This window comes from Leucopleurus acutus (genome assembly GCF_964270905.1).
Source record: "Leucopleurus acutus genome assembly, chromosome: 10".
NCBI classification, from domain to species: domain Eukaryota; kingdom Metazoa; phylum Chordata; class Mammalia; order Artiodactyla; family Delphinidae; genus Leucopleurus; species Leucopleurus acutus.
Window position 1 is genome coordinate 105,068,099 of NC_139153.1, and position 27,258 is coordinate 105,095,356.

At 41.3% G+C, this 27,258-nt stretch overlaps 1 protein-coding gene across 2 annotated transcripts in view; it reads left to right on the plus strand.

The window, feature by feature from the left end:
* EXOC2 (exocyst complex component 2) overlaps positions 1–27,258 on the plus strand; it is a 156,731-nt gene that overhangs the window by 77,134 nt on the left and 52,339 nt on the right. For both annotated transcript variants that reach the window (XM_082848815.1, XM_082848816.1), the window contains exons 12-17: positions 9,038–9,163; positions 13,789–13,913; positions 19,484–19,549; positions 19,723–19,880; positions 20,249–20,370; positions 21,471–21,532. In XM_082848815.1, the coding sequence (XP_082704941.1) occupies positions 9,038–9,163; positions 13,789–13,913; positions 19,484–19,549; positions 19,723–19,880; positions 20,249–20,370; positions 21,471–21,532 (659 nt within the window). The remainder of the gene's footprint in view (positions 1–9,037; positions 9,164–13,788; positions 13,914–19,483; positions 19,550–19,722; positions 19,881–20,248; positions 20,371–21,470; positions 21,533–27,258) is intronic.

Genomic DNA, 27,258 nt, shown 5'->3' on the forward strand with positions numbered 1-27,258 from the left:
CTACCTAAAAAAGCCACATTTGTCCAGGTTACCTTCTTCTGTATATGAAGCATTCATTGCTCAGCAGAGGTAGGTCATAGGGTTGATATTTTTATAAACACTGCATTAGAGCCTTCTCTGGATTCCAATTTTTATAATAATAACGCATACGAACCTGGTAGATGGTGCCCCTAGATGTCGCACACCAGGACACAGACAGGAGATGAGCATTACGCCTCAACACACCCTGCCAGGTATCCGGGAATTCCTCACTCCGCTTCTGCGGCCGCCTCTGTAGCCCAAATGTGATCTTTCCGTTTTTCTAAGGGGAGACAAATAGGAGGAAAAAAACAAGAATAAAGATCAACATTAAAAATAAAATCCATCTTGAAAGCATAAACACCTATGGAAGGGCCTGTTTTCTTCCAGCTTGAGCTAGTCAACTATACAGCTTCTCTTCCAAAACTTTTACTGCCTTATAAGAAGTGTCATTTGTCTCTTAAAATTTCTGTGAAATAGGGCCAAAATTAGACTAAATCTTCAGGTTTCCTGTCAGGAAAAGCTTTTGGTTTAACCCCCTACGGACATTCTCAAACAGGATTTTGAAAGGTAGCCTTCAAAGGTGTGTTTTTTCCTTTGTTCTGAAAATGAGTTTAACTCTAAACTCATTTAAAATACGTGCTGACTACATGTGGTGACTCCAGGGAGAAGCATCTAGAGCAGTTATCTCTGCTTTCTGCTGTCTGCACCGCTAGGGCTTCCCAGAGGACATATTAGAGCAGAGGCAAGTGACGCGTTTAGAATGGAAGCCATAGATTCTTTCAGACAGTCACACAGCAGATGGGAACACATTTCCATGTGGCTCAGGTTCTCTTTGAAAACTTAGAGATACGTCACACCTGAAAGGTTTATTCTGAGCCATCACAGTACGGATCTATTATAGAGGAAAAATGTTAAGAATAGAGGCTAATGATCTACTCTTTTAATTATTTCAAACAGAGCAGATTATTAATGACTTGCTGAAATAAAAAGACTATATTTTCAATTCAAGCTCATCAAATACATGCATAAAGTACATTTTAAATTTTTGTAGAGTTTCATGAATTTAGTATAACTAAACTATATTTTTTCTTGATATTTAAAAAATAAAGATGTGACCTTTATGTAGATAATCACTGGGGTTAAAAAAATATAATTCTAGTATTTCCACAATTTGGCATCAGGTAGCTCCTGGGCACCAGATTAGGTTGCAAGCCTCCATTAAGAAATTGGCAGCAGATTTGTCAGATCTTCTACGTAACTACAAAAATGTTTCTATGTTTAAAAAGACAGTAAACGTTTATACATAGATTTCTAATAAAATTTCTAATTTTTTATTTTAAAGTTGTTATCATGAGGTTGTACATTAGGAAGTTTCTTTTATGAAGTTTCTTTTTTGGAGATTTAAAAAGTAGTTTCTCTCCTGAATGTTTATTATACCAACGTGAACCCAGAATGATAGACGTTGATTTAAAAAGAAGAAAAGGCACAGCTCCTGCAAGTACAGGCAGGCGACACTGGTTTGGTCTCCACCTTCCCGTGCCTGTGACTGAGTCCTCCCGATGTGAATTGTGCTTCACCTGCTCACTGTTGCTTCAGTTGGCTTTAGAAGAGGCAGTGCTTCTAAATACTTGTAGTGGGATTTTATTCACTTACTTTGAGATTCGTAAGCCATAAAGGATTACAGAAGAAGGTAGATTCAGGAGAGAGGAATAGAAGAAAAGTACCAGTTTATGACTGTAATAGCAAAAATCTTCTCTCCAGCAAAGTGGTGGTCTGGTTTTCCTTTCCCTTTTGTCCTTTTTCTCAGAAAGAGAAGAAACCTAGGTGATACTCAGTGTGCCATGAATTAGATTCACAGTGCATCCTGTTAGAAATTGTCGCTGTTGTTTGTAAACAGTATAAGTTTACATAAGCAGTTTTAATTACCTGACAGCTTAGCAGGATTTTACGTGATTGTAAATTTGTTTTTTAATCTAATTTGAAAAGACAAATTTAGCTTCCAAATTAAAATGAGGACTAGCAATTAATACTAGTAACTTAAACAGTTTTTTAGAAGTCAGTAAACTGGCACTTGAGCATTTGATTTACTGTTCAGATAGTACAGCGTTCATTCGCAGGTCCTGTCAGTGCTTCCCCAGCTGTTGGGTGTGGTCGGAGGAGTGAGACTTGCCTCGTTTTGTGCTCGGTTCTGGTCACCTGGTGGCAGCGTCTGTCTGTGTCAGGTCAGACAGGGCAGCAGGGCTTCCGTCAGGAGGACCTCTCCGCGTGACGTCCCAGCGCTGGGTCTTTTCTGCTTGGCTCACTGTCTGTCTGGGGGGAGACACACCTCCAGCCTTCAGAGAAAACGGCTTTGACAGTAAATGCCCCGCACACCTTGAATTGCTAGCATTGCCTGGTAATTTTAGAATATTCAGGGGTACAGATATTTTATGTCTCCTGTTGTCATTTTTGTAATAATTCTACTGCTTATACAGTCTAAGTAGGTGCTCTCTACTTAAATCTGTATATAACTGCAGAAAAGAGTCGTACTTAAATAAAAGCATAAATAATTTGATTTTGGTTATTCACCTAACCAGCTTGTTACAATGTATGGTTCTTGCTTATATAGCCAACGTTAGCTGAGAAGTGCTTCTTCAAGGTTCACACCTGTAGTCTTGCTTTTAAAATACGTCTCTTCCTTTCAGCTTTTTTCCGAATGATGTTGGAATACAGTTCAGAATTTGGCCCGCAGCCCTAAGAAGTGGAGTGAGGTTATGCAGCCTGTTAAATACGCCTTCCTTGGTTTAATTTGGATTAAACGATCCCCTTTAAATTGAAGAAGTACCCCGTAGGAACTTCAAATGTATGTATAGAAGCGTCAGATCAAAAAGAACATTCTTATCTGTGGACACAGTCTCATTCCTGGAGGTTGGTAGCTGCCTTGCAGCACCCACCCCATCCCAGTCACCGACCTTTGTGTGTGCTGTGCTTGACAGGAGTCCAGCAGGCCTGCGTCTGCAGAGGCTCCTGGCCCCGAGCACGGTCAACAAGCGGCAGGGGGTGGTCCGGCTGCTGCTCAGGACAGGGGCCTGCTGTGCGCAGGAAACTGTGTTTGGAGGTGTTTCGGGCTGAGGAAGTGGGCCACCTGGAGAGTTGGCTATAGACCAGGGCTCCCCGTACCACGTGGGCTGGGAGAAAGCTGGGCGGGAGGCCGGGGGCCGAGTACACATGGCTGATGTATCACCTGGCCCACATCTGCAGGCCTCCCCCTCCACAGAAAAGCCTCTCCTGCCCTTTGTGTCTCAGGGAGTCTGGTAAACACATACTGACCACTGCATTTAAAGAAGGGAGAGCGCACCCAGATAGCTGGAGTTGAAAGGATTTGGCTGATGTGTGATATGGAATCCTTGGTATAACAAGCATTTCTTACAAATCTTCCTAAAGCCATTATCAGTTTTTTGTCGTACTCAGAGTTTTACGGTAAACCCTTAAGTTTTTGAGCTTTGCAGAAAATCTTGCCATATCTCTGAAGTTCGCATAAAGCTGAAGACTTTTTATCTGGTAAAAATCTCGTAGTTGGAAAAAAATAGCAAATCTTTCAACTCGTTCATAGCAAATTGTGAAAGATAAATAGTTTTTCTTTTAGAAAAGTAATACACTTTAAACTTGATTTCTGTACTGCCACTTTTACTCTTGGTGAAGCAGCTAGGATTGTTAGTGTTCTGAAGAAAGTTACTTCTGCAACTTCTGAAGACAGATTTTCTGTTTTTCTCTTATTAAAAGTAAATTTCTGTTTTGTTTATATAGTATTCCAAAGGTGATTTTTCTAATTTTATATTTATTTGTAATCTGTTAAATTTCTCCTGCATACTCACAATTAGAAAAATAGTTCCCTTTGAGAATGCTGGTAGCATGTTTTAGAAGCTTTATTTAAACCGGAGAAACAGAATGTTGACTCAAGTGTGTCAACGAAAATAAATGATCTGTAATGGGAAAAGAATTTTATTTGATAGAAAAGAGTTTCATTTGAGCCAAACTGAGGACTGTAGCCCAGAAGACAGCCTCTCAGATAACTCTGAGGAACTGTTCCAGAGAAGCATGGTTTTCAGCACAGTTTTATATCTTGTCAGAACAAAGAACATCAGACATGTCAGGGATACAGACCAGCATGTACACAGCGAGTCAGTGTGGCCTTGGCACCTGGGAAGGGAATCTCACCATTCAAGAAGGACCAGCATTGGTGGCCCAGGGAGACAGGCATTTCATCTTTACTTTTAGCGTGGACATTCTTTACTTCTGGCCACTGTGCCCTCTTCTGTAATAATTAAAGCAGACGTACAATGTGTGTTTGATTGAACAGCCACAAACAGGCTGTTCCAGTTAGTATAAAATTCAAGTTGACGCGTGTATAAGCCAGAATGTCTTCCCCAGACCGCAACACGTGAACGTTTCTTCTGTCAAGGGTCAGTAATTAAGAAGCTTAGTCATTTTTTTTTAATTTTAAGTGTTTAAAAGAGTTTTTCTTCCAAGATGCTTCTTCCAAGCATATGTAGATAAGATATATATGTTTTCTTTGATGTATTGGTAAAAACCCAAATATTAGTTCATGGAATTTAGAAGATACAGCTATACCCTAGGATTATTTAGTTCTAGAATTTTTTTAGTATCCTTTTTTTTTTTTTTTTTTTCCCCTACAAACACCATATAGAATTTTAGGACTGGAAATACTGTACTGATGGAAGTGTTGCTGTGTGAAGTTTTGTCAGGAGAGCAATCTTTCCCCATAGTTATTCCTCAGATAACTTGGACAGATTGCGGCCAAGTAATCTTGATCTTATCAGCATACTGTCATTTGAGGGTATTTATTGGTTACTCTGCTTGGTGCCTCTAAAATAGCCAAGCTGTAAGGTCCACAGTAACAAGTATGAAATCCTAGTGACGTTTTCCCTGTTACTGTTTTTGTCGCCTTTAATATTTTCTTGATGAAATTTCCTTTTACGACTTAACGCTCACGTGTGCTCTCTGTGTAGAGGCAGAGACTGTTTATACATTTAAACAGCACTGCTACTCATCACCCTCAGTTGTCTCAAACTATTCCAGGGAGCGGAATAAGCGGTGGTTCAAAGTTTCAAATTCAGATTTTGTATCATAGAATCAGAATTTTAGAGCTGAAAAAGACACTAAGGCTTGTGTAGTTCAATCCCTGATTTTTACAGGTGAAGAAGCACATGCCGCCTGTGACTCCTTCTGCCATAGAGCGGGGGCCCCTGGGATAGGGAGCAGTTGTCAGCGTGAGCACAGATGAGGGAAAGCTGGGCTGTGATCCTATTTGAGAAAAACTTTCGTCAGGGATAAAATCGTAGGAACAGTTCATTTCTAGAGAAAATCTACTCTCAAGAAAACAAATGACCTCCCATAACTCATTAATGCAGTTTTAGGTTTGAAAAAGACAAAGTCAAACACAGTTTTACAAAAACTTTAGGCTCTGTCACCTGCAGAACAGCTTAGTGCAAACTGAGCTTCTAATGAAAAACCCAAGTCCTGTGTATATATGTATTGAACACCATCCTTAGGTGGATATCAGGGCAGATAATTTAGTGTTTTCAGGGAAAATATACGAAGTAACATAATTTTCATTTGTGTATGGTCTGCACATAAATAAGAGCATGATATTATGAAACTTCCTAGTTACTCTCATTTATAACAGTATATTTTATATAACATTTCTCTTAAACATATCAAGAGATACTGCTATCGTATTGTGAGGTAAAACAGTCAAGAGCAAATGAACGGATTTCTTACATTTTAAAACCTTTTGCTGATTTTATGTTACAGAAACTTTTTTTCATCTTTTTCTTTCTTTTATAATAATGTTTGTTTATCATCAGAAGCACTTCATATTTGTAATAATTTTGTGGGGTATAAATATCGTCATGTAATTTAAGTTTAAAAGGAGTGTCAGAATCCTCAAGTTTTTTTTTTTTTGACACTTGATAGTAAATAATTTCTGACAACTGAGATTTTAAATGTTTTCATTAATTTTCTCCTCAAAGGACAATCCTCCTAATTCCCCATAAGATTACTCATTGCAAGACTTTTTCTGACCAGAGAAAGGATCAGTCTGTTAGAGGAGAGCGAGTTCTGGGCTCAGGCCCGGGCTCCCACTGCAGGGCTGGTCCCCGGGCTGTGCAGGGCACCACCTGCCGGACCCTTGGCCCAGCACGCCCACGGACGCATCTGTCCCCAGGGTCTGGGGGCCGTCCTCTCCCTGCTACTGTGCTGTCCTTGCTGCTATTCGACAGACACTTCCAAATAAGAAATTAGTTCTTGGTAAGCTTTCTTTTCCTGATATCGTAGAAAATGATGATACGGTTTCTAATAGAAGGAACGCATGTTCTTAATAGTTTCTGCCATTAAAGGGAAAAATAAATCAGTCTTTTAACAGTTTCAAAATTCAAGTTTATTTAAATTAAACTATACAGGACTTAATATCATGCATTTAAATTAATGCTGTAAACACACCAGTTACGGGGAAAAACTTCTTCTGAGGATCTACTTAATGATCATTGTATATTTTTGTAGGAATGGTATACAGTGTGTATTTAGGAAACTAGGAGGTTTTCCTTCTAATCAAAAATTTGTAGTCCTGAAACCTTCAAGGGTAGTAACTTATAACGTTTTGAATTAAAGCATTCTCTTCTTGCACCTTTCAATATACATGTTTACATAAATTACACATTTTATACAAACATTTAATGTGGTGCCAAGTTTGGGCTTTTTTACATTTCCTTTTTTATATAAATTTATTTATTTGTGTTTGGCTGCGTTGGGTCTTTGTCGCTGCGCGCGGGCTTTCTCTGGTTGTGGCGAGTGGGGGCTCCTCTTCATTGCGGTGCGCGGGCTTCTCTTGTGGAGCACTGGGTCTAGGTGTATGGGCTTCAGTAGTTGTGGCATGCGGGCTCAGTAGCTGTGGCCACAGGCTTAGTTGCTCCGTGGCATGTGGGATCCTCCCAGACCAGGGCTGGAACTCGTGTCCCCTGCATTGGCAGGCAGATTCCCAACCACTGTGCTACCAGGGAAGTCCCTACATTTCCTTTTAAAATATGTCAGAAAATTGATATTTTGATATTAATTTCTTGAATTCTACAATTAATAGCAGTGGTGACTCTGTAAACTTCAGAGGAAAATGTCATAAATCTTCAAAGCTTCCACACAAATCCCTCTTTGAGATGGGGAAAAAATCAATTATAAAAAATATTATTTCTTCATCTATGTGTTTTCTTAACTCTCATTTTTCTTGCTATTTTAAAATATTGAATTCTACAAGTCTTATCCTAGATTTAATGTGTTCCAAAGTAGAAGTCCATGTAAATAAAGCATTTAGCATAGTAGGTGAAACATCGTGGGTATTTAATAAAATGCCGTTCCACTGAAACTGTCTGTTCAAATGACTTGGTTTCTATTTCTGTAAAACCTGCCTGGTAGAATCTGTGAGGAGGCGGGGAGATAGCTCATACTGTATCATGCTGAGTGGCTCATGATGGGAGGAGCCATGAAAGCAGACTCTTTGCTTATATTGTATTCACTTATGTCTTGATTTTCTGCCTCCACTGCCAGGATGTAAACACCTTGAGGACAGGCCTTTACCTGTTAACCCACTGCCATATCCCAGGGGCCTGCAATTCCTGGCACGTGGGAGGGCTCAGTAAAGACTTGTTTGATGCTACTGAATAACTGACACTATCACTGGCATAAAATCATTATTTTATAAATGGGTTTCATCTTTTGCCCTTGGAAACAAATCTATAAGCTTTTCATATTCTGTTAAGTTATAAAACAAAGGAAGAGCATTCTTATTGAATAATTTAGTAGCAGTCACTCAGTGTATATTGAAGGAATTATATGCAGAAGATCCAGCTGTGGACAGAGACTTAATATTGATCCTTATCCCCGAGAAGTTCTGACTGGAACTGTTAATGAACAGCAGAAGGCAGAATGTTGAGTCAATGAGACGGTGTTCATTCGGAGGGCAGGGAAAGTAGACAGCACTTTGAGCTGGAACAGCAGGAGGCGACTTGTGTTTATTAACAGGATGGGGAGGATGATGAAAAGGGTAGGAAGTGAGGCAGGAAAATGAAAGATGCATTTTCATAGTGTCCTCTGCACCGTAAGCACCTGTAAATGTTTATTGAATTCAGCTTGTTTTGGAGGTCTTTGAATGCTCAGCCGCAGAGCTCAGAGTGCTGGTTATAGCACCTCTGCAGGCTGACAAGGCGAATTCTACCCATAATGCCAGCCTCTCACTAACAGGATTAGCAACACGGGATTCCATTCCTGGTGACTCTGGAGAACCATCTTAGAAAAAGTGTTTCCTGGTTCTTAGATAATTTGGGTTGGAATTCTGAGGGTTTTCTGGAAGACTTCTGAGAAGAGAATCAAGATAGCAGTATTTTGGTGGTATTAATCCAGGACAATAAAGAGAATGTCTTGACATTCTCTAGTGAAGTGTTAGGCTTCTAGAATATTAACAGTGTGGGGTGAAAACGGTCCCAACTAGGTGGCTGGCAGTGGGAATAGAAATAAGAAATCACATCCCACATTGCAAAGAAAGAAGTTGTGGTATTTGGAGATTTAAATTTTAAGGGGGAAGTCAAAGATTTATGCTGTTAAGTCTGCTCCACTAAACCCTGTACCTTCCTTTCCAAGTGCCAAGTTGCTTTTCAAAAAAGAATTTTTCATCCTGATTTTTATGTTTATGGAACCCCCTCCCCTCCGTTTTGCTGAACATTCATTCTGAAATGATATGTAAGTTACATGTCTGTATTAAGCCAGAGTAATAGATTTAATCCTCCAAATCTGTATGGTGGGAGTGACTTTTAAAAGCTATTTAGAGAAAATATTTCTGGTTTTACTTTAGTAGATGTCTTCTTTAAAAAAAAGAATGGAACGGTTGAGCAAGAAATCTCTCAGAGAAGAGGTCCATTAAATCACTTAGTAAGCTCTGTGAGTCCATGGAAACGCTGCCTCTCTCTTCCAGGGCCACCGGGCCTTCACAGCGCCACGCTGGACCTGGATGGCGACGTGCGTGCCTCCGTGCCGGGTCATCTAGGCCAGACGGCGTCTCTGAAGAGGGGTAGCAGCTTTCAGCCTGGTCGAGATGACGGTGAGTGTCTCCCTCCCACCTGTATCTTTTAAATTTGTACTCGTGTAATAGCCAGCATTTTTCTCTTGGAAAATTCCATAATTACCTGTGTTACTGCTGCTGAGTATTACCAGCCATCATCCCTTCTACTTAAGCAACTACACAGTAATTAAATTTAGATAATTAAAATGAATTTTACATTGTACATTAAAGAAATGCCATTTGATTTTTTAGTAAGTCATTTCATTGGGCACAGGTCAGTGTTATTCAACACATTTCTGTGGTTGAATTTTTAAAAATATGCCACAGAAAAAATTATCTGAGAACGTCTTTAGGATGAAGGTTGCAACAAAAGTGAATCTCTGTAGTCAGTACAGAAAAATAGTAGACACCTTTTTAATGAATTTTAAAATTTAGTTTGAAAAGAGTTGTTTGTTTATTACCCATAAATTAGTTGCTAATCATTTTTTCTACGCTAAGGCATCTCAAGTTGTAACTGTGTTACATTTCTTCCTGAGGTTGACATTTATCTTTTGATTGTTTACCTATATGAGATACAAAACATGTTGGTTATAATGCCTTTGTGTACCAATTAGATGCTGTTAGTCACTGGTTACTTACAACCTCAATAATAGATATAAGAAATGCAAATAAGGTAATAGAAATACCTTACTTCTTATTAAGTTCAACTACCTCTAAAGATTATTTCAAAGTATTTCATATTATTCTTCTGAGTACTGGAGTAGAGATTTTTTTTCTAAAGTTCTATTAATAATATGAATGAATGTCCATCATAAGCACTAAAATCAAATGATACATTTGCACTAAATGAAGGGATTCCATAACTGTCAGTGTGGCTTCTTCTTGTCCTGTTCCATTCTCCACCCAGCCCACCAAACTCTAGAATAAACACTGGAAAGAGCAGAACTGTTTGATTCTGTACATTGTGGTACCGTGTAGCCCTCTAAGCAGATATAGCCAGGGCCTGACCCTGAAGTGCAGCCCACCTGAGTTTCAAAAAAATACTTCCTTTCTTTAATGAGTAGGATGACACATGATCTGTGAAAACCCTTTCCACACCCCTTCCTTGCCCTTATGTGATTCACTACCACCCGTGGACATGCTGACAGGCTTAAAACAGTTAGAAATTATACTTGAGGCTGACTGTAATGAATTACATCATCTTGAACAGTTCAAATTTATCCTGCCTGGGGTTTGTCAAGCTTCTTGCATCAATTTTATCTAATTCTGGAAATTTCCATCAAATTTGCAAAATTTTTGGCTATCATTTTGTCAGATATCTTTCTGCTCTGCTTCCTTTTCTGGAATCCCAACTGCATGTATGTTAAGCCAATGGATTATCCCGTAGATCACTGAGGATCTGTTCCCCACCCCAGTTTCTCCACTCTGTGCTCCACTGTAGAGTTAATTGTTATGCCTTCTCTGATCTTTTATCTTCAGCATCTAAGCTGAAGTTTCATGTAAAAGTTTCATGTACTTTTTCATCTCTAGAAGTTCCATTTGGTTCTTTTAAATATCTTCCCTTTCTTTCCTCATTATTTCACGTTTTCCTTTACTTGAACATTGTCCTTACAGGTTAATTCTCTCTCTGTCATTTGTGGCTCTGTTACTCTTGACTAGTTTTCTCCCTGGTTTCTGGTTCTGATTCTCCTTCCCCTTTTAGCCTGGTTAATCATGTTTCATTGTTTCTCAGACACTGGGAATGTTCAGTGTTGAGTGTCGGGGTTTTGTTCTCTTCCTTTAAAGAGTGTGAGACTTTGTTTTACCGGTTACTTGCAAATAAGTTTGATTCATCCAAGGCCTGTGGTTAGTTGCTGGAGCAGTAGCCTGCCTTCTAGGGAGACTTGAGGCCACTCCTGAATGGCCTGGGGTCACTCAGGAGGACTGCTCCCCTCCCGTATGATTCCTGGGAACCCTTGGCCTTACTACTCCCTGGCTGCTCTTTGCCTGGCTGTGAAGTTCACTGGACATGAGCATGACTTAGGAAGACTCTTATGTGGATTCTGGGAGCTTTTTTCCCACGTAGTTCCTCCCTCCTTTCCAGAACTCTTCCGTGTATCATCCACTCACCCCCGCTGCCCTGAACTCCATCTTTCCAACTCCGAAAGCCCACTGAGCTTTGCTTCAGTTCCTCCTCCCTTGACCTCTCTTGTCTAGAAATGGCAGGCAGAAATCCAGAGCAGCTGTGGGCTCCCCACCTGTTCACTTCCCCTTCCCTTAGGGATCACAGTCTTGTGCTGCCTATGAAATGCTTGTTTAGATATTCCCCCACCCCCACCCCCGCCCCACAGTTTTCTAGTTGTTCACCACCAGAGGTTAAATCCAGCCCTTGTTACTCCAGCATGGCTAGAAGTGAAAGCAAAGTAAGTCAGCTTTAATTTCTCCAGAGTTATTACTTGAAATTGGAACATTATGAGGGATTGCTTGCAGTAAACAATAGCTGTGAATAAAGTTGAGGAAGCTCATTCTTGATCTTGTGATCAAAAAAAGCCTACGTTATGACTTCTATTGAGACAAATTGGATACTCCTGCCATATTCCCTTAGTTCTTTTCATCAGTCTTAGGAGATAACTCTTAAAGTTATTCTTTCGGTGATAGAGCATGTGGGAATTTATCAATAAGAAAAGAAAATCCAAAATCATTTTTTAGTTATAATGATCAGAATTTGGATGTAGTAGGCTTAGAAGGAACAAGGGGAAAGGGCTCTCAGTACACACATACACACGTGGGTGTCAAGAATCTGCTGGTGATAAAAAGATCAAAAACACATGACCCTCAGAATTGTTCCCTGTCACCGGGCAGGAGGCTGCAGGAGCCCGTGTGTTTTCCGAGAGCCCTGGTGCCTGAGTGCCAGCCCCTCGGTAACACGGCCCTGCAGCCAGTGTGCACCTCTGGCGGGGACGCTCCATCCCAAGGGGAATTCAGACAAAATCATTTTATCAGTTTATCTGCTATAGAAAGATTCAGCCAATGGAATCCAGAATCTTTTTGGAAGCCTTTTGGAATTGGTTTGTTTTTATTTATACTTGTCCAGATACTTTTCCCATCATAAAATCGTTTCACATAGAATACTTGTTAATTTTTTTTCTTTTTTTATATACATTTATTTATTTGTTTTTGTCCGCCTTGGGTCTTCATTGCTGCACGCTGGCTTTCTCTAGTTGTGGCGAGCGGGGGCTACTCTTCGTTGCGGTGCACGGGCTTCTCATTGCAGTGGCTTCTCTTGTTGCGGAGCATGGGTTCTAGGCTCATGGGCTTCAGTAGCTGTGGCTCGCGGGCTCAGCAGTTGTGGCTCACAGGCTCTAGAGCACAGGGTCAGTAGCTGTGGTGCATGGGCTTAGTTGCTCCGCGGCATGTGGGATCTTCCCAGACCAGGGCTCAAACCTGTGTCCCCTGCACTGGCAGGCAGATTCTTAACCACTGCGCCACCAGGGAAGCCCAGAATACTTACTAATTAGTGGATTCAACAAGAGAGAAGCTGAGTTTACTTCCTATTTGTTTATTTTGTGGTTTTTAAAAAGATTTCTTTTTAAGTGGTGAGAAGGCAGTGTTCCCTCTTTCCCTTGGGGTGGAGGCATCCTCTGTGCCGACTGCTCTTGGGAGCAGACGGTGTGTGTGCAGGACGTGTGCGCACACAGAGCCACCTGGGTGTCGCAACTTCAGACCAAGGGGGACTCGTCAGCTTGGGTCACTTTCACGTGTTCCCCGCAGACCTGGCCGAGGATCTGTGAGCTCGGGAGCCCGATGAGCTCTCCCAGCAGGGGATGCAAACCGGAGATCAGTTCGGCTGCAGGAGCATGGATCTTTCGAAACTAATTTTCAAAAAATTAGTCTTTCGAAATTAATTTTGGGGACTATCCCGTGTAAGAGTCTGCTTGCACCCTTATGAGGTGGGTCTTCTAAAGCTTCAGGTTTTAGATCTTGTCCTGTCTCCTGCCTTGTCCTTGGCCTGTGATACCGGAGCTGTGGCCACGCCAGGTCTGCTACTGCCACCGTTGGAAAGCAGCTCGTGTCAGTCCATGTTGAGTTGGTCTGTAGGTGATAAAGGGTGGGGGGATTGGGAAATAGTTGGTGCTCGCAGACCTAATACTTTCACCTTTATTCCCTCGAACTTACTCTTCCCGCAAGAAATCTGTCAGACCTTGTTTCCCACTTTCTACAATAACTGCGTTGAATGATGTGTTATCCAAGAGGCTTCAGTGTTTTTACTTTCTGTTAAATGTATTTGTTATGGGAGGAGTTTTTAATTACATGACTGTGCTTGAATATGTCCCTTTATGATAATTTGATTCCTTACTGAGTTTCCACCACTGAGTTACAACCTGAAGACAACAGGATTGGAAAGCCGAAGCCCCTCCTCTGTGAAGGTCTCCTGTCCTGCCTCCGCTCCCCACTTGCCCCGCCAGACCCGCTGAGCAAGCAGGCCCCTCTGCTCACTGTGCCGCCACAGGCGTTGGTAGTTGGTGGGAAAAGGAAATACTGGTCTATCAGCAGATCAAAGCTCTGCAGCCCAAGTGGGACAGCACGGGGCACGTTTTTAGGTGGGGGAGCAGCAGTATGTTCAAACGCATTTTTAGTCTTGATTCAAAAGGATATTAATAGTATTTTATTCTTTTCCTCTTTAGCATGGAGATACCAAACTCCCCACCGGGTGGCATTTGTTGAAAAATTGACCAAGCTTGTTTTAAGTCAGCTGCCCAACTTCTGGAAACTCTGGATTTCATATGTTAACGGAAGCCTTTTCAGTGAGGTATGTGTACAGATTTGACTATAGTTGTAGCTAAGTCGTGGATTTCTAGTCTTAAAAATTTTAGATTTTGAAGTGACTTTTTTAAAGCCTCAGAAGCCCAAAGCCTCTAAGTATTGTCAGATGTTTTAAGATTAGTAGAAAATGCTGTAAAGCCCTAACACTTAATAGCTGTATGGCCTTGAACAAGTTACTCAACTCTTCCGGGAGTCACTGTCCTTGATTGTAAAGGAGAACAGTGAGGGTCTCTCTCAGAAGGCAGGGGTGAGTGCTCAGGGAAACAGTGGCTTAAAGAATAAAAGAATCTGAATTGAGTATAATGCCAGTCAGGCCATGTGGTGGATGAAACTGTCATGCAATTGATGATGAACAGGTGATACAACAGGGATCAAATGTTTGCATCTTGCACATGGGTCTCAAGTGAGAGGGAACTTCCTAGTTGGAAAGAACTTAAAGATCCTGTTTTCTGGCCCCTATGTGATCAGCCTGGAGAAGTTGTTTAAGGCTTTACACTCTCACAAGTTGCACGTGTACTTAGTGTCCTAATCATGTATGATTGGAGCACAGAAATTACGAGCGTAAAGTAACGACTCTTGACTTTTGTGCGTAGCACACAGATTCGGACTCGTCACTCAGTTGTCTCACGTCAAGTGCCCATGACAGGCCTCCAGGTCCCAGAATATAGACTCTGAGGCCCTTTGCCTGGGGCTCTGGTGGCTCAGGAGAAGACAGCTCTGGTTTCGTATCTCCGAGGAGACTCTTCAGAGCCCTGGGGAAGCTGGGAGAGGCGGGGTCTTCCTGGGGCTAGTGCACTTGCCAGCACAAAACCGCTTTTGCTCTTTTACACCAAGGACACCTCTGCAGTTTGACAGAAGGTGGTGGGTGTCTTGGTTCTCCAGGATCCATCCAGTCTCCTTTGACCATGGATACATGCTCATGCTGCTATTAAAGAAGTTTGCCACTATCTCTTTTCCTTTTAACGTGGTAGATCCCTAGATGTTTGTTTAAATGAAAGGTTAGTTATCTAAACCATAAAATTTACTTCGTACATGAAAAACAGAAAAACAATAGTGCATGCAAAACAACAGACTCCTTCATGCAGAAAAACCTACCTCTTAAGCATGAGTTATCCCTCTGTTTTTTTCTTACATTAATTTCAGCAGTGTATCAGTTACTGACACATTCAAATATTATAGCAATAAATAACATACCTCACAACTCTTTCATGTCCATTTTGTATTACCTGGTTATTTTACAAAAGCTCTGTTAAAAAGTTCACTGTGCAGAGAAAGTCAGTCTTCCATAAAATATGTGTAGAGTTTGGCTGGCCTTCATTGCTGCCTGAAGAAGAGAGTGCCTTTAGGTGTCCTGAAAAGAGTTTTCTCAGCGTTGTGCTTTCAGACGTGCCCGATCAGCCCGCATTTTTGTTCATGGCAGCTGGATGAGAGTGGCGGCCTCTATGGTGGGGAAGGTTTGGGTTTCTTGCCTTTTGCTGCAGTGGGGGACAGCCACCCCCTCCTGCCGTGTTGTACCCTCCTCCTCTTACCTGCTCCCTCTAAAGCAGAGCTCTTGTGAGACTGGAAAGGGGAGGTGCTTCCACGCCAGTGCCTGGACAGCTGTGTTCACAGCGTCTCTTGCAGAGCGCCAGGGTTAGAGTAGAACACCCAGTGTGTGTCGCTTACTAGCTGTGACCTTGGGCAGATACCGTTACTTCTCAGCCTACTTCCAGGGGGATGGTTTGGGAATTAGATGAGTTAATATTAAGTGAAGTGCTTATAACCGTGTCGGGGAGATAAAAAAGAATTTGCTCTTATTATTTGGAGTAAATATTTATTCCAGTATTTGAAGTGTCATTGGCCTGGCACACAGTAGGTGTTTCATGAACAAAGCTTAGTAGTGGTGAGAAGTGTGGGACTGATGTAGAACAGAGACGTGCTGAATGTTGCCAAGGCAGGTTCTCACATGTGAAGGAGCAGAACCCAGGAAACGTCTGGAAACCTAGTTTTGTTTCCAGCCGAGTGTCTTCCTTCCAACTGGAGCGGTGTCTGGAGGTGGCCCCCACGCATGGACAGTAGTTGCCTCATCTTGCATCTTTCTAGGGTTTTTTGATCTGAGATGATTTAGTGAAAAGGGACGGTATTCTCCTTCTCACAGGTTATACCTAGTTGTCTAAATGTCTAGATGAAGTGTTCGGTTGCAGATGAGGAATAAATGAGCTCAGGAGTCACAGCACTGGAAAATCATTGTGATCAGTTGTGCTGAGTTGGGTGTGCCTGTGGAATTTCCAACAGTTTATACTCATAAACTTTTCTTAAAAGTTTATGGTAATAATTATTAAGTGTAATTCACTGTACAGATTTGGGCATGTTTTTAAACTAAGTGACTCTCTATTGAAAAGCCAGAAAGACACCAGAGGACAGTGGAAGGAATGGAGGAGTTAGGAAAGGGTGCCAATCATGTCACGAGTGAGATCCAGAGACTTAATTAAATTAATATTGGGAAGAGTTCCAGGGTTTCAGTCTCATACAAGAAAGCTCTCTAATATTTAAACACAGTTTACTTGGAATTTCTTATTTTTTCTTGTTGTAAAACTGTTTTGTTTTATTTCGAGTTCATCTGTTAAAAGATTTAGATGGAGTTTCCAACAGTTTAACAAATAGTTCTTCAGACCAGTCAAGGCCATGTGAGGTAGCATATGTGAATCAAAACAGTGCGATCTAGCCGTTGGTCTTACCACAAAGTAGTTTTGGTCTGTGTGTGCAGGAAAGAGTTAAGGCTTTTAGCTAGCAAAATGGTTAATAGTAGGTTAAGATTTTACCTTTAGATATATTTTAAATGTAGTGTATTTTGAGGTGAAAACTTTTAAAGTATCCAAATAATTTTTAAACTTTAGGAATCAGCATTTTAAAAAATTGCATAACTCATAGTATGTAAATTACAGTGTCCTTTCTGTTCCAAAATTAAATTTTCTTTTAAAAGTAGGGCAAAGTGTACATAATTCAGCATGTTGGAGATGTTCAGCTCTTCATCAGATTAAAACAATAAGTAATGATTTTTTTAACAATTGCAAGAGGTATGCCTTACAGGTAGTTCCCCTACCCTCTCCACTTTTTTTGTGTTTGGAGACAGGCCCTCGATGTTTAAATAGTTATTCTGTCCAGTAGGTGTCATCATGCATGCATTAGCACCTGTTTGGTGGGCAGAATTGTTCTGGCAAAGTTTAACCTAAATTTTGGTATGATGTTTTTCAAACAATTGATTTTCACTCTTTTGATTCAAAAATATTTCACAGAACAAAGAAAGGACTGTGAAATAATCTTCCCCTTGAACAAGCCCATTGTATAAAAAATTCAGCGTTAGGTGCTACGGCAGATAAAACCAGAAAAGACCCCATCTGACGGGACACTTGCAGGTTTGTGTGGGCTTGACCCTTCCCGGGGACAGATGACACCTTCTTCCAGAGGCCCTTCCCATCCGTCCTCCACAGCACAGTGAGCCAGGGCTCAGAAGAACAACCAATAGGGTGTTGGCTCTGTTTCCAACCGTGTATATGAAGAGAATGAGCTTTACTCTAAGGAGTTGGCTCGTGTGACTGTGGAGGGTAGCAAGCCCCAAAGTCCGCAATCAGCACGCTGGAGACCCTGCAGTTCCCAGCTGGAGGCCAGCAAACTCCAGACCCAGAAGCACCACCGTTTCACCTTGTTCTGCCCAGGCCTTCTGCGGACACCAAGTAGGCAACCTGAAATTCAAATTTGGACCTCAGAGGAAAGATTTGGGCTGGAGATGTAAATTTGGAACGGTGATCTTGAGATTTATAATAAGAAATACATATTTGATCTTGCTCACCCTTGATATTGTGACTTCCTAAGTGAGGAGTGGTAAAAGATGCCTTTTGTTGTGATAATGAGTGTCTCCCACCTGAGGATGGGGGCTAGTTGTCTGGAGGACCAGCCCTGTGTTTAGAGGGTAGGAGCTTTCAGTCCCACCCCCAGACCTCTGGGAGAAGGGCTGGAGGCTGAGTTCAGTGACCAGTGGCCAGTGATCTAATCAATCGTGTCTACTTAATGAAGCCTTCATAAAACCCCCAAAGGACACATGGAGGTTGGGGAGAGTGTCCCACCTGCAGAGGGCAGGGGACTCCACCCCTTTCCCCACACCTTGCCCTGTGTCTCTTGTCTTTGTAGCTGGTCAAACTCCGACATGAGCCCCTCTGGTCATGCCTCACTGCAGCTCTAAAACGCTTCAGTTACTTCTCATTTGTCCTAAAAAGAATCAATTTCTGTAAATCCTGATATACAAAGAATTTTGATGGTTGTTGGCCAATGAACTTAGAAATTTGCTTATAGAATTATTATTGTGAATTTGGGGTTTAGTTTTTTTAAAAACTAAACTTAAATTCTTTTAAAAGCGCATCTGTACAAAGAAAAAAATGATAAAAGCTGCACGATAAGTGTAAATTAGCTCCAGAAGAGGTGTGTGTGTCTGTGTGTGCTGGCCTCTTCTGTCAGGGTGTCTGATACTTTGTTGAAGACGTCAGCAATCCTTATCCTTGTCTTACTCCTTCCCGTCAATGGTGTTGATCCTGTAGACCAACTCTCCACACTGTTTCTCTAGCTTATACCTTAAATAGAAATAGCATACCTTGAAGTATTTTAAAATTACCTTGGCATCAATGTCATAATTATTTATAATGCAGTTATTCCTAAGTAAAAAGTTCTCTAACCAAATACACCAGTATTTTACCTTTAAAGGGTAACTTTTACATTATGTTGGTGAAGTATCTGAATTTTCTTTTACATTGTACCATTTTGTGATTACTTCTTCCTTTGGAAAGTTCCCTAAGTTTGCTCTGCTAGGACATTCTGTATAATAATATTTAGTTGTTAGAAAATTTGGTAATAAAAAGTTAACTGAAATCCAGTGGAACAGATTTCTCATTTAATCAGTGTAAAGTGGTCTTCTACACATTAAGGAGAAAGAAATCAGAGGAAAACATGGCTATCAGTAAACAGATAACAACCAATTCTAGAATACATTCCCTCCTAAATTAGACTGTGAGGCTCCTGGAAGAAGAGCAGTGATGTGGAATTTTTTAAAGTAAAATGCCAGCACTAATGCTCATGTTCACGAGAACTGTCGGGAGGAGTGGAGCGGGGTGTCCAAAGGCGTCCGGACACTTGTCCAGAGCTTCTGCTCCTCTCGTTTCTGCACCCACTGCCCGGGAAGTGGTGCTGGAGCCGCATCGTGGACTGAATGCCCGTAGGCTTAACTGTAGAAAACTGTGGATGAAAACAGCATGTGAAATTCACCTACAGAAAGTTTCAGTTTAATACTTAGGTTTATTTATGAGAATTGTACTTAAAGGTTTTAGGAAGATGAATAGCTTCTTGTTGGAATAAGAAGGGTTTTCTAATTGGTCATCCTTTAATCAGAAACTTAGATTACTTCTTATACATTCCTTTTAATCAAGTTATAACTATATTTCATGCTTTCTTTATATACAACTGCTAAAGCATTTCTTTTTTTTATAAATTATTTCTAAAGACAACTAATTTTTTTTTTTAATTTTTAAGACTGCTGAGAAGTCAGGCCACATTGAAAGATCAAAGAATGTAAGGCAAAGACAAAATGATTTTAAGGTGAGTTAAGGATAGGTATGTAGACTTTTTCTTGGGGTAGGGTTTTCTCAAGCAAAGTGACTAGAGACCTTGATGTACATTGAAGACATTTGTCTTGTGCAGGCCGACTCTTCCAGTTGATTTAATCAAGTTGATACCTTTTAATGTAGTTTTGTTTGTTCATCATTGTCTAGAAAATGATCCAGGAAGTAATGCACTGTCTGGTGAAGCTGCTCCGGGGGGCCCTGCTCCCGCTCAGCGTCACGGAGGGCGGAGGGCGGCAGTGCAGAGGCTGGGAAGTGAAGGCCGAGCTCTCTGGGCAGGGGCTCGCTCACGCCATCCAGACTCTGAGGTAAATGTGGGCGCGTTCTCCGGAAAAGGAGGAAACACCACACACTCAGTGTGGGATATGATTTTTAATACACTCAACACAGAATTTTACTGTCTCCTTTTGTGTCCACTGTTTCCCGTGTGTCACCTGATAACTAAGCTCTTAAACCTTGCTGGTGCTTTTGTCTGATGAGAATGTCACCTTTTTCATTGTTTAGTTCAGTGTCACTGTGATATCCCTGTGAATGGGCTTACTTTCCCCATGTTTTCAACATAACGCTGTAGCTTATAAGCACCATTGTGAATCGTTGTGGGATGGCCAAACTGATGTCTGGAATTGCTTCCAGATCCTGCTCTGCTGACATTTGTTTTGCTGTGTTTGTTCTACAGGCTTACTTATGAATCCTTGACTGCCCTTGAGATTCCTAATGACCTGTTACAGACGATCCAGGACCTCGTCTTGGACCTTCGAGTGCGTTGTGTGGTGGTCACACTGCAGCACACAGCGGAAGGTATGTTGAGAAAAACTGATGACGTTGGCTAGACAACAGTTATTTGCACATACCACCTCTTTCCAGCTTCCAAATCCTTAAAAACATTAAAGATGCTCTGATAGAAATTGAGTATTTCAGACTGTCTTTAGCTGCTCAATGTAACTTTTTTCCTTTTTTGAAACTTTTCAAATCTATTTACTTTGAGATGCCAGACCATATATAAATTAAGATGGGTATACTTGAAAAATATTTAAGGATATAAGAACATCCTTATGGAAAATGCTAAGTGGAAAAAGTCGAATATAAAATGTGTATAAAAGTATGATCCCAATTTTGAAAATATATATATGTATATTTAAAATTTTTAATTTAGAAATGTCAGCTTAAAATCAGAAGAAAGACTGTTAACAGTTTCTCTTTGCCGCAGAAGTTATAGGTGTTCATTTTCTTTATACTTTTATAGAGTTTTCAGGATTTCTGCATATAGTCATAAACAATGAAGGTTATCTTTACAAAGCAGCCTTTTGGGTTATTAAACATTTTCAGAAACAATCAAGAATATTGTTGTGAAAGGCACAAGCCGTTGGTATCTGTCCCAAGGACTTTGCTGTAGGAAGGCTGTGTCTGCACAGCACCGGTCCCTGGCCCGGGTCGGGGCTGAGCCCTCAGGTGTGCACTGGTCGTGTTCTTCCCTCCGTGGGAATCACGTTGTCATCATCGGGAGCATACGGGACTGAGAGAGAGTCCACTTTGGTCATCAGAAATCTTAGGGGGAAATTCCGTGTGTCTTGTATTGTACCTGTTTAATATTATCAGGAGTGCTGAGTAACTACTAAGTTGTTGTCTGAAGCTGTCACTGAACCTAGCCCAGCATTCTCCAGATTGGGCTACACAGTAGACAATTTTATTTACATTAATGTTGTATTAGAAAAATCCAGTGAGTGATACACATTTAAATCCTTGAGTCTACCAGAATTATATTCTCTCCCTACTTTCACTGATTTTTTACAAACTAATATAAAACAATTAAAAACCATAACCTTTATGCATTTTTATCTCTCTGAAGTTCAGTGAGATAATTATAATAAGACGCGCTCGTGTACTTGTGTTCCCTGTAGAAGTAAAGAGATTGGCTGAAAAGGAAGACTGGGTTGTCGACAGTGAAGGCCTGACGTCCCTAGTAAGTTTAAATTCTTTTTGGTGATTAATCATTAGTGTCTGTTATATTCAAAATAATTGATCTATTTTGATAATGAGCATATGCTCTCTATTGCAACTCTAAAACGTTTCTGGAAATGCAGAAGCAAACTTCTTAAAGTTTTCCTTCTCAGAGTCATTTTTGCTTAACACTAACCACAGGTATTTAAAACTGAGTAAAAACAGTGGATCCCCCTTTAGAGTGATCTTTCTTCATCCTGTGACTCTTAACTATTTTTTGTTGTGTTACATTTTTTAATGTAATTCTAAGTTACCCAGCAATTTGAATTTTTCAGAAAAGCACAATAGGAAACCAGTGCTGTTGCTGGGCCCTAAGGCAAAACAGGCAACAGCGAACTTCTCCAGACGCATGCAGGGGTCAGGTGGGCAGTTAAAACCATGGTCTGTTCGCTCTGGAATAATCATCTTTTCAGATGGGGCTTTGAGATTTTCAGAATCCCCTTGAAAATAGTATTAGTGTTAGAGTTTGTGAGTTCTCGTGTTTTTGAGTCTGTCCCATGGATCCCACAGCAACCTGTATGTGGGTGTCAGGCAAGGTTAAAACATTCAGTGGCTTAAAGAAGAGGGCATTTCCTTTTTCTCCCCCACTAAAGAGGTTGGGACTGGTGTGGCAGCTTTGTCATGTAGTACGGGCAGTGTCCAGGGCTCCTCCGACTCCTGCTTTGTGACCCTTAGTGTGGCTCCTCTCTCAGGATGGCCTCATGACACGGGATGGCCACTGCAGTTCCAGCCATCACAGCCTTATTCCTGTCAGCAGGGAAGTCCAGCATTTTCCCAGGAGCCACAACTGACAACTCTGCTTACATCTAATTGGCCATAATTTATCCATGTGCCTACTACCCCTGTCTGCAACGGAGGCTGGAAAAAATGTAGTTTTTCAGCAGAGCACAATCCTGGCCCCAACAGTTTCTGCCTTACCTTAGTAGACAGGTACAGTGGAATAAAACAGTCTGACTTGCTCACATTTACAAAGTAGTGGGGCTCAGGTTGTTGAGGAGCAACCACCCCCTGTAACATTTCTTCATGTCCTTGAATTTGTGTGCTTGTCCACAGCCTTCCTCTGACAATTGGGGATTTGTTTTGAATTTTATTTATTTTTTTATACAGCAGGTTCTTATCAGTTATCCATTTTATACGTATTAGTGTATATATGTCAGTCCCAATCTCAGTTGGGGAATTTTTGACAAGTTGAAATTCTTCTTTTCCTCCAAAGTTCAAAGTTCTTTCTTAAGTTAATACAAAGCTGTACAAGTGTGTGTTTGGAACAGCAGTGCTTACTTCCAAATTTTTGTAAATTAAATCATGCTTGAAATTAGGGGAATTTATTTTTAATAAGTCTTATAATTATATATGTATATTTTTAAATCTTATTATTATTTTTGGCTGCATTGGGTCTTCAGTGCTGCACATGGGCTTTCTCTAGTTGTGGCGAGCAGGGGCTGCTCTTCATTGCGGTGGGAATACTTCTCATTGTGGTGGCTTCTCTTGCTGCAGAGCACGGGCTCTAGGGGCGCGGGCTTCAGTAGTTGCAGCACACGGGCTCAGTAGTTGTGGCTCGCAGGCGCTAGAGCGCAGGCTCAGTAGTTGTGGCACACGGGCTTAGTTGCTCTGCGGCATGTGGGATCTTCCTGGACCAGGGCTCGAACCCATGTCCTCTGCATTGGCAGTCAGATTCTTAACCACTGCACCACCAGGGAGGTCCCTGTAATTATATTTTAAAGGATTTAATTTTAATAAAAATTTGTTTTATTTGGTTTATTTTTCAGAAGTATTTATGTTTAAATACAAACTATCCTATAACTAAATATTGGGTTGGCCATAAGGTTCGTTCGGTTTTTTCCGTAAGATGCTCTAGTAGCACTTAGTTGTGTTTAACTTCATTTGAAACAATTTTGTTAGATTGCATGTGACACCTGTCATATCAGCGTGCATTTAAAAAAAAGACTTATCTAAATTGGTGAATTTTTGTGTAACTATTTTAATATTGAAGATGGAAGAAGAAGAGCAACATTTTCAGCATATTATGCTTTATTATTTCAAGAAAGATAAAAACACAACCAAAATGCAAAAAAAGATTTGTGCAGCATATGGAGAAGGTGCTGTGACTGATAGAACATGTCTAAAGTGGTTTGCGAAGTTACGTGCTGGAGATTTCTCACTGGACAGTGCTCCACAGTTGGGTAGACCAGTTGAAGTTGACAGTGATCAAATGGAGACATTAATTGAGAACAATCAGTGTTATACCACGCAGGAGATAGCCGACATATCTCAAAATATCCAAATCAAAATATCCAAATCAAGTGTTGGAAAATCATTTGCACCAGCTTGGTTATGTGGATTGCTTTGATGTCTGGGTTCCACATAAGTTAAGCGAGAAAAACCTTCTTGACCGTATTTCCGCATGCGAGTCTCTACTTAAACGTAATGAAAACGTTCAGTTTTTAAAACAAATTGTGATGGGCGATGAAAAGTGGATACTGTACAATAATGTGGAACGGAAGAAATCATGGGGCAAGTGAAATGAAGCACCACCTACCACACCAAAGGCCGGTCTTCATCCAAAGAAGGTAATGTGTGTGTGGTGGGATTGGAAGGGAGTCCTCTATTATGAGCTCCTTCCAGAAAACCAAACGATTAATTCCAACAAGTACTGCTCCCAGTTAGACCAACTGGAAGCAGCACTCCATGAAAAGCATCCAGAATTAGTCAGCAGAAAACGCATAATCTTCTATCAGGATGATGCAAGACCACGTGTTTCTTTGATGACCAGGCAAAAACCGTTACAGCTCGGCTGGGAAGTTCTGATTCATCTGCCATATTCACCAGACATTGCACCTTCAGATTTTCATTTATCAGTCTTTACATAATTCTCTTAATGGAAAAGAATTCAATTCCCTGGAAGACTGTGAAAGGCACCTGGAACAGTTCTTTGCTCAAAAAGATAAAAAGTTTTGGGAAGATGGAATTATGAAGTTGCCTGAAAATGGCAGAAGGTAGTGGAACAAAAGGGCGAATACATTGTTAAGTAAAGTTCTTGGTGAAAATGAAAAATGTGTCTTTTATTTTTACTTAAAAATCAAAGGCACTTTTTGGCCCACCCAGTATTTAGAGGAAGGAGGTGTAGAGCAGACGGTACCACCCAGCACAGCAGCCACTTGGCACAGCTTCAGACTCCAAAGAAAGAAGATCTCAACTGTCTGTATTGACTACATGTTGAAATAATTTTTGATATATTACACGTTACAAACTAAAATTTAGGTTTTTCTTTTACTTTTCTTATTGTGGTTCCTGGAAAATCTAAGATTACGTACATGACGTGTGTTTGTGGCTCACACTGCACTTGTGTTGGGCGGCACTGGTGTGGAGGGAAGGCCCTGTGCTGCTTCAGTGTCTGGTCTGGTTACATCCTCAGTTCTGTCTCAGTAGCCGTGCCATCTTCAGAAGCCACTTAACCTCTCTGCCTCTAGTTAAAGAAGCAGAATGCTTGTTCACAGTGGTGTTGGCTACGATTAAATGAGATGCTGTAGAAAAAAGCTGTAATACAAAGCTTTATACACATACAGAGAATTTTAATTTATTAAACTAATACTTGTAATACTGGGGCCACTGTGATAAAAATACCTTAAATGTACGTAAAGCCTTACTATTATCAAAGCTCTATCCTATGCCCCTGTCATCCGTAATTATCACAGCAGGCCTGGACGGCAGGCCAGAGACATCGCTGGACCAGCACTGCTGAATTACTGCCCCAAATGAAACAAGCCAGGCAGAGCAGACAGCACAGCCCTGACCCTGGGTTCTTAGTACCAGCTTCAGGTCATCTTGTGCAAAGAAAAAGATGTGTGTTCAATTTGAGAAAACGGAGCATCTGTTTTCAAGGATTTATGTTCATTAAAAAAAAAAAAAAAAGGACAAAATATGAACAACTTAGTCATAAAATAGGTATTGGCTTCAGGTTAGTGTTTTTTGTACATGCAGTCTAGTGTGCGTATGTGATGGCTGCAAATCTGGGTCCCCAGTGTGTGCGTGTGAGATAACAGCCACATCTAAGGTTGTTTGTTTGTTTGTAGTAGATAAGCCCCCATGAAAGTCCTTCGAAGTGGTTACTGTAGAGGCTTGTTTCTAATAAATTTAAAGTTTGTAACATGGTAAGATACTGTATCCATAGCGTAGCTGGTCTCGTGTTTGGTGACGCACAAGCCAGAGATCTAAAGCCACTTACTGGTGATTTGGTGCCAGCCAGTGTGTCTTATTGGACGTTGTTGAAGAAATGTGCTAATAATCCCATAGGCCTCTGGGAGCTGAGCCTGCTGTCAGCTGTGGGCACAGACTTCCCGTGAGAGGGAAGGTACATCCAGGCTTAGAGCAATGTCCAGGGTCCAGCTTTGAGTGTTTACCTAACATCTGAAATTCTCAGGTTTTGAACAGAGAGTCAGTTGTCTCAAAGGCTATTACATACACTACTTTACATTTTCTTAGCATTTACATAGTACTGATCCCATTTGTTTGAAATAAGGATGTTTTTCTTTCCCTGTGAGTCCTTATCAAGTTAAAGAAATGCACATGAGCTTTGCCCCCATGACTGTGCTTTCAGCTGAGTGTCTGAAACAGCTTGTTGGAGAGCATCCTGTTTTCTACTCTTGTTGAAAATGTTTTCTGCCTTTTTTCAGTTTGGATAATTCTGAGAATTTTCTCCTTTCAGAATAACTGGAATGATATGTGATGTTATAATCAGCAGCTTGGGTGATTCACTGACAAAATGCAGAGATAGTGCCTGTTCTTTCTTTTCAGAAAAAAGAAATCGCAGCTGTGTAGACTCATGTGCTCCCTTTCCCACTGGCAGTGCTCTCCGGGCTCTCTGTTCACATTCTAAGGCAAGACAGTTAGGAAACAGCACAGGAACACTGAACTGCCTGCCATTGGATTTGGGGTTGAATTCCCAGTGTTACTATTGTAACATCTTAGATTTTCCCACCTTCTGGGGCAGGTAGGTGGGTTCGTAAGGCCGGTGTCTACCAGGACTTTACTTTCTGTAGGCGGTATTTTCTGTCACATCCATCCCTGCCCCTGCCCCCGCCCCCGACTTTCTTTCTCTGCACTTAAAGACTTTTGCATGTTCTTTATGGTGCCCTCTGGTGGCTCCAAAGTGCAGTATTAAAATGACATTAAGTTGAGGTGCTATTAGTTTTCCTTAAGCCTGGATTCCTTTTTGTGAGAGAGTAAACTTGTCTTTCTTTGGTTTGTATACAGGTGTGTCTTTTTTTCTGTTCGATTTTTCCCTGAGTTCTTTTAGTAATTGAAGCAGGTTTTGCCCAGAGCTGGTTCAGCTGAACTGAGCCTTGCCCTGCCCCGTGCAGGCTCTACCAGGCTCTGGCCCGTGGTGGTGACTCGGCATGTCCAGGCCCCTCCTGTCTCTGTCCGGGGGCGGCCCCTCTTGCCCTTGGTCTCAGCTTGGATGTTGTCACTGGCTCAGGGGCTTCTCCTGCTTAGGGCAGAACCCCTCCATCAGTTTTCCTCTGAGGGCCCGCTTGTTCTCTTCATGGCCCTTACTCTACTTTGCAGTCCACTTATTTTATTTCTGTACTTTTTTTTGTAGAAGTTTTGTCGACTCCATCCCAGAATGTACACGTAACGAGAACACGTGTCACCGTCCCCTGGAGTGGGCCTGGCACGAGGAGGTGTAGTTAG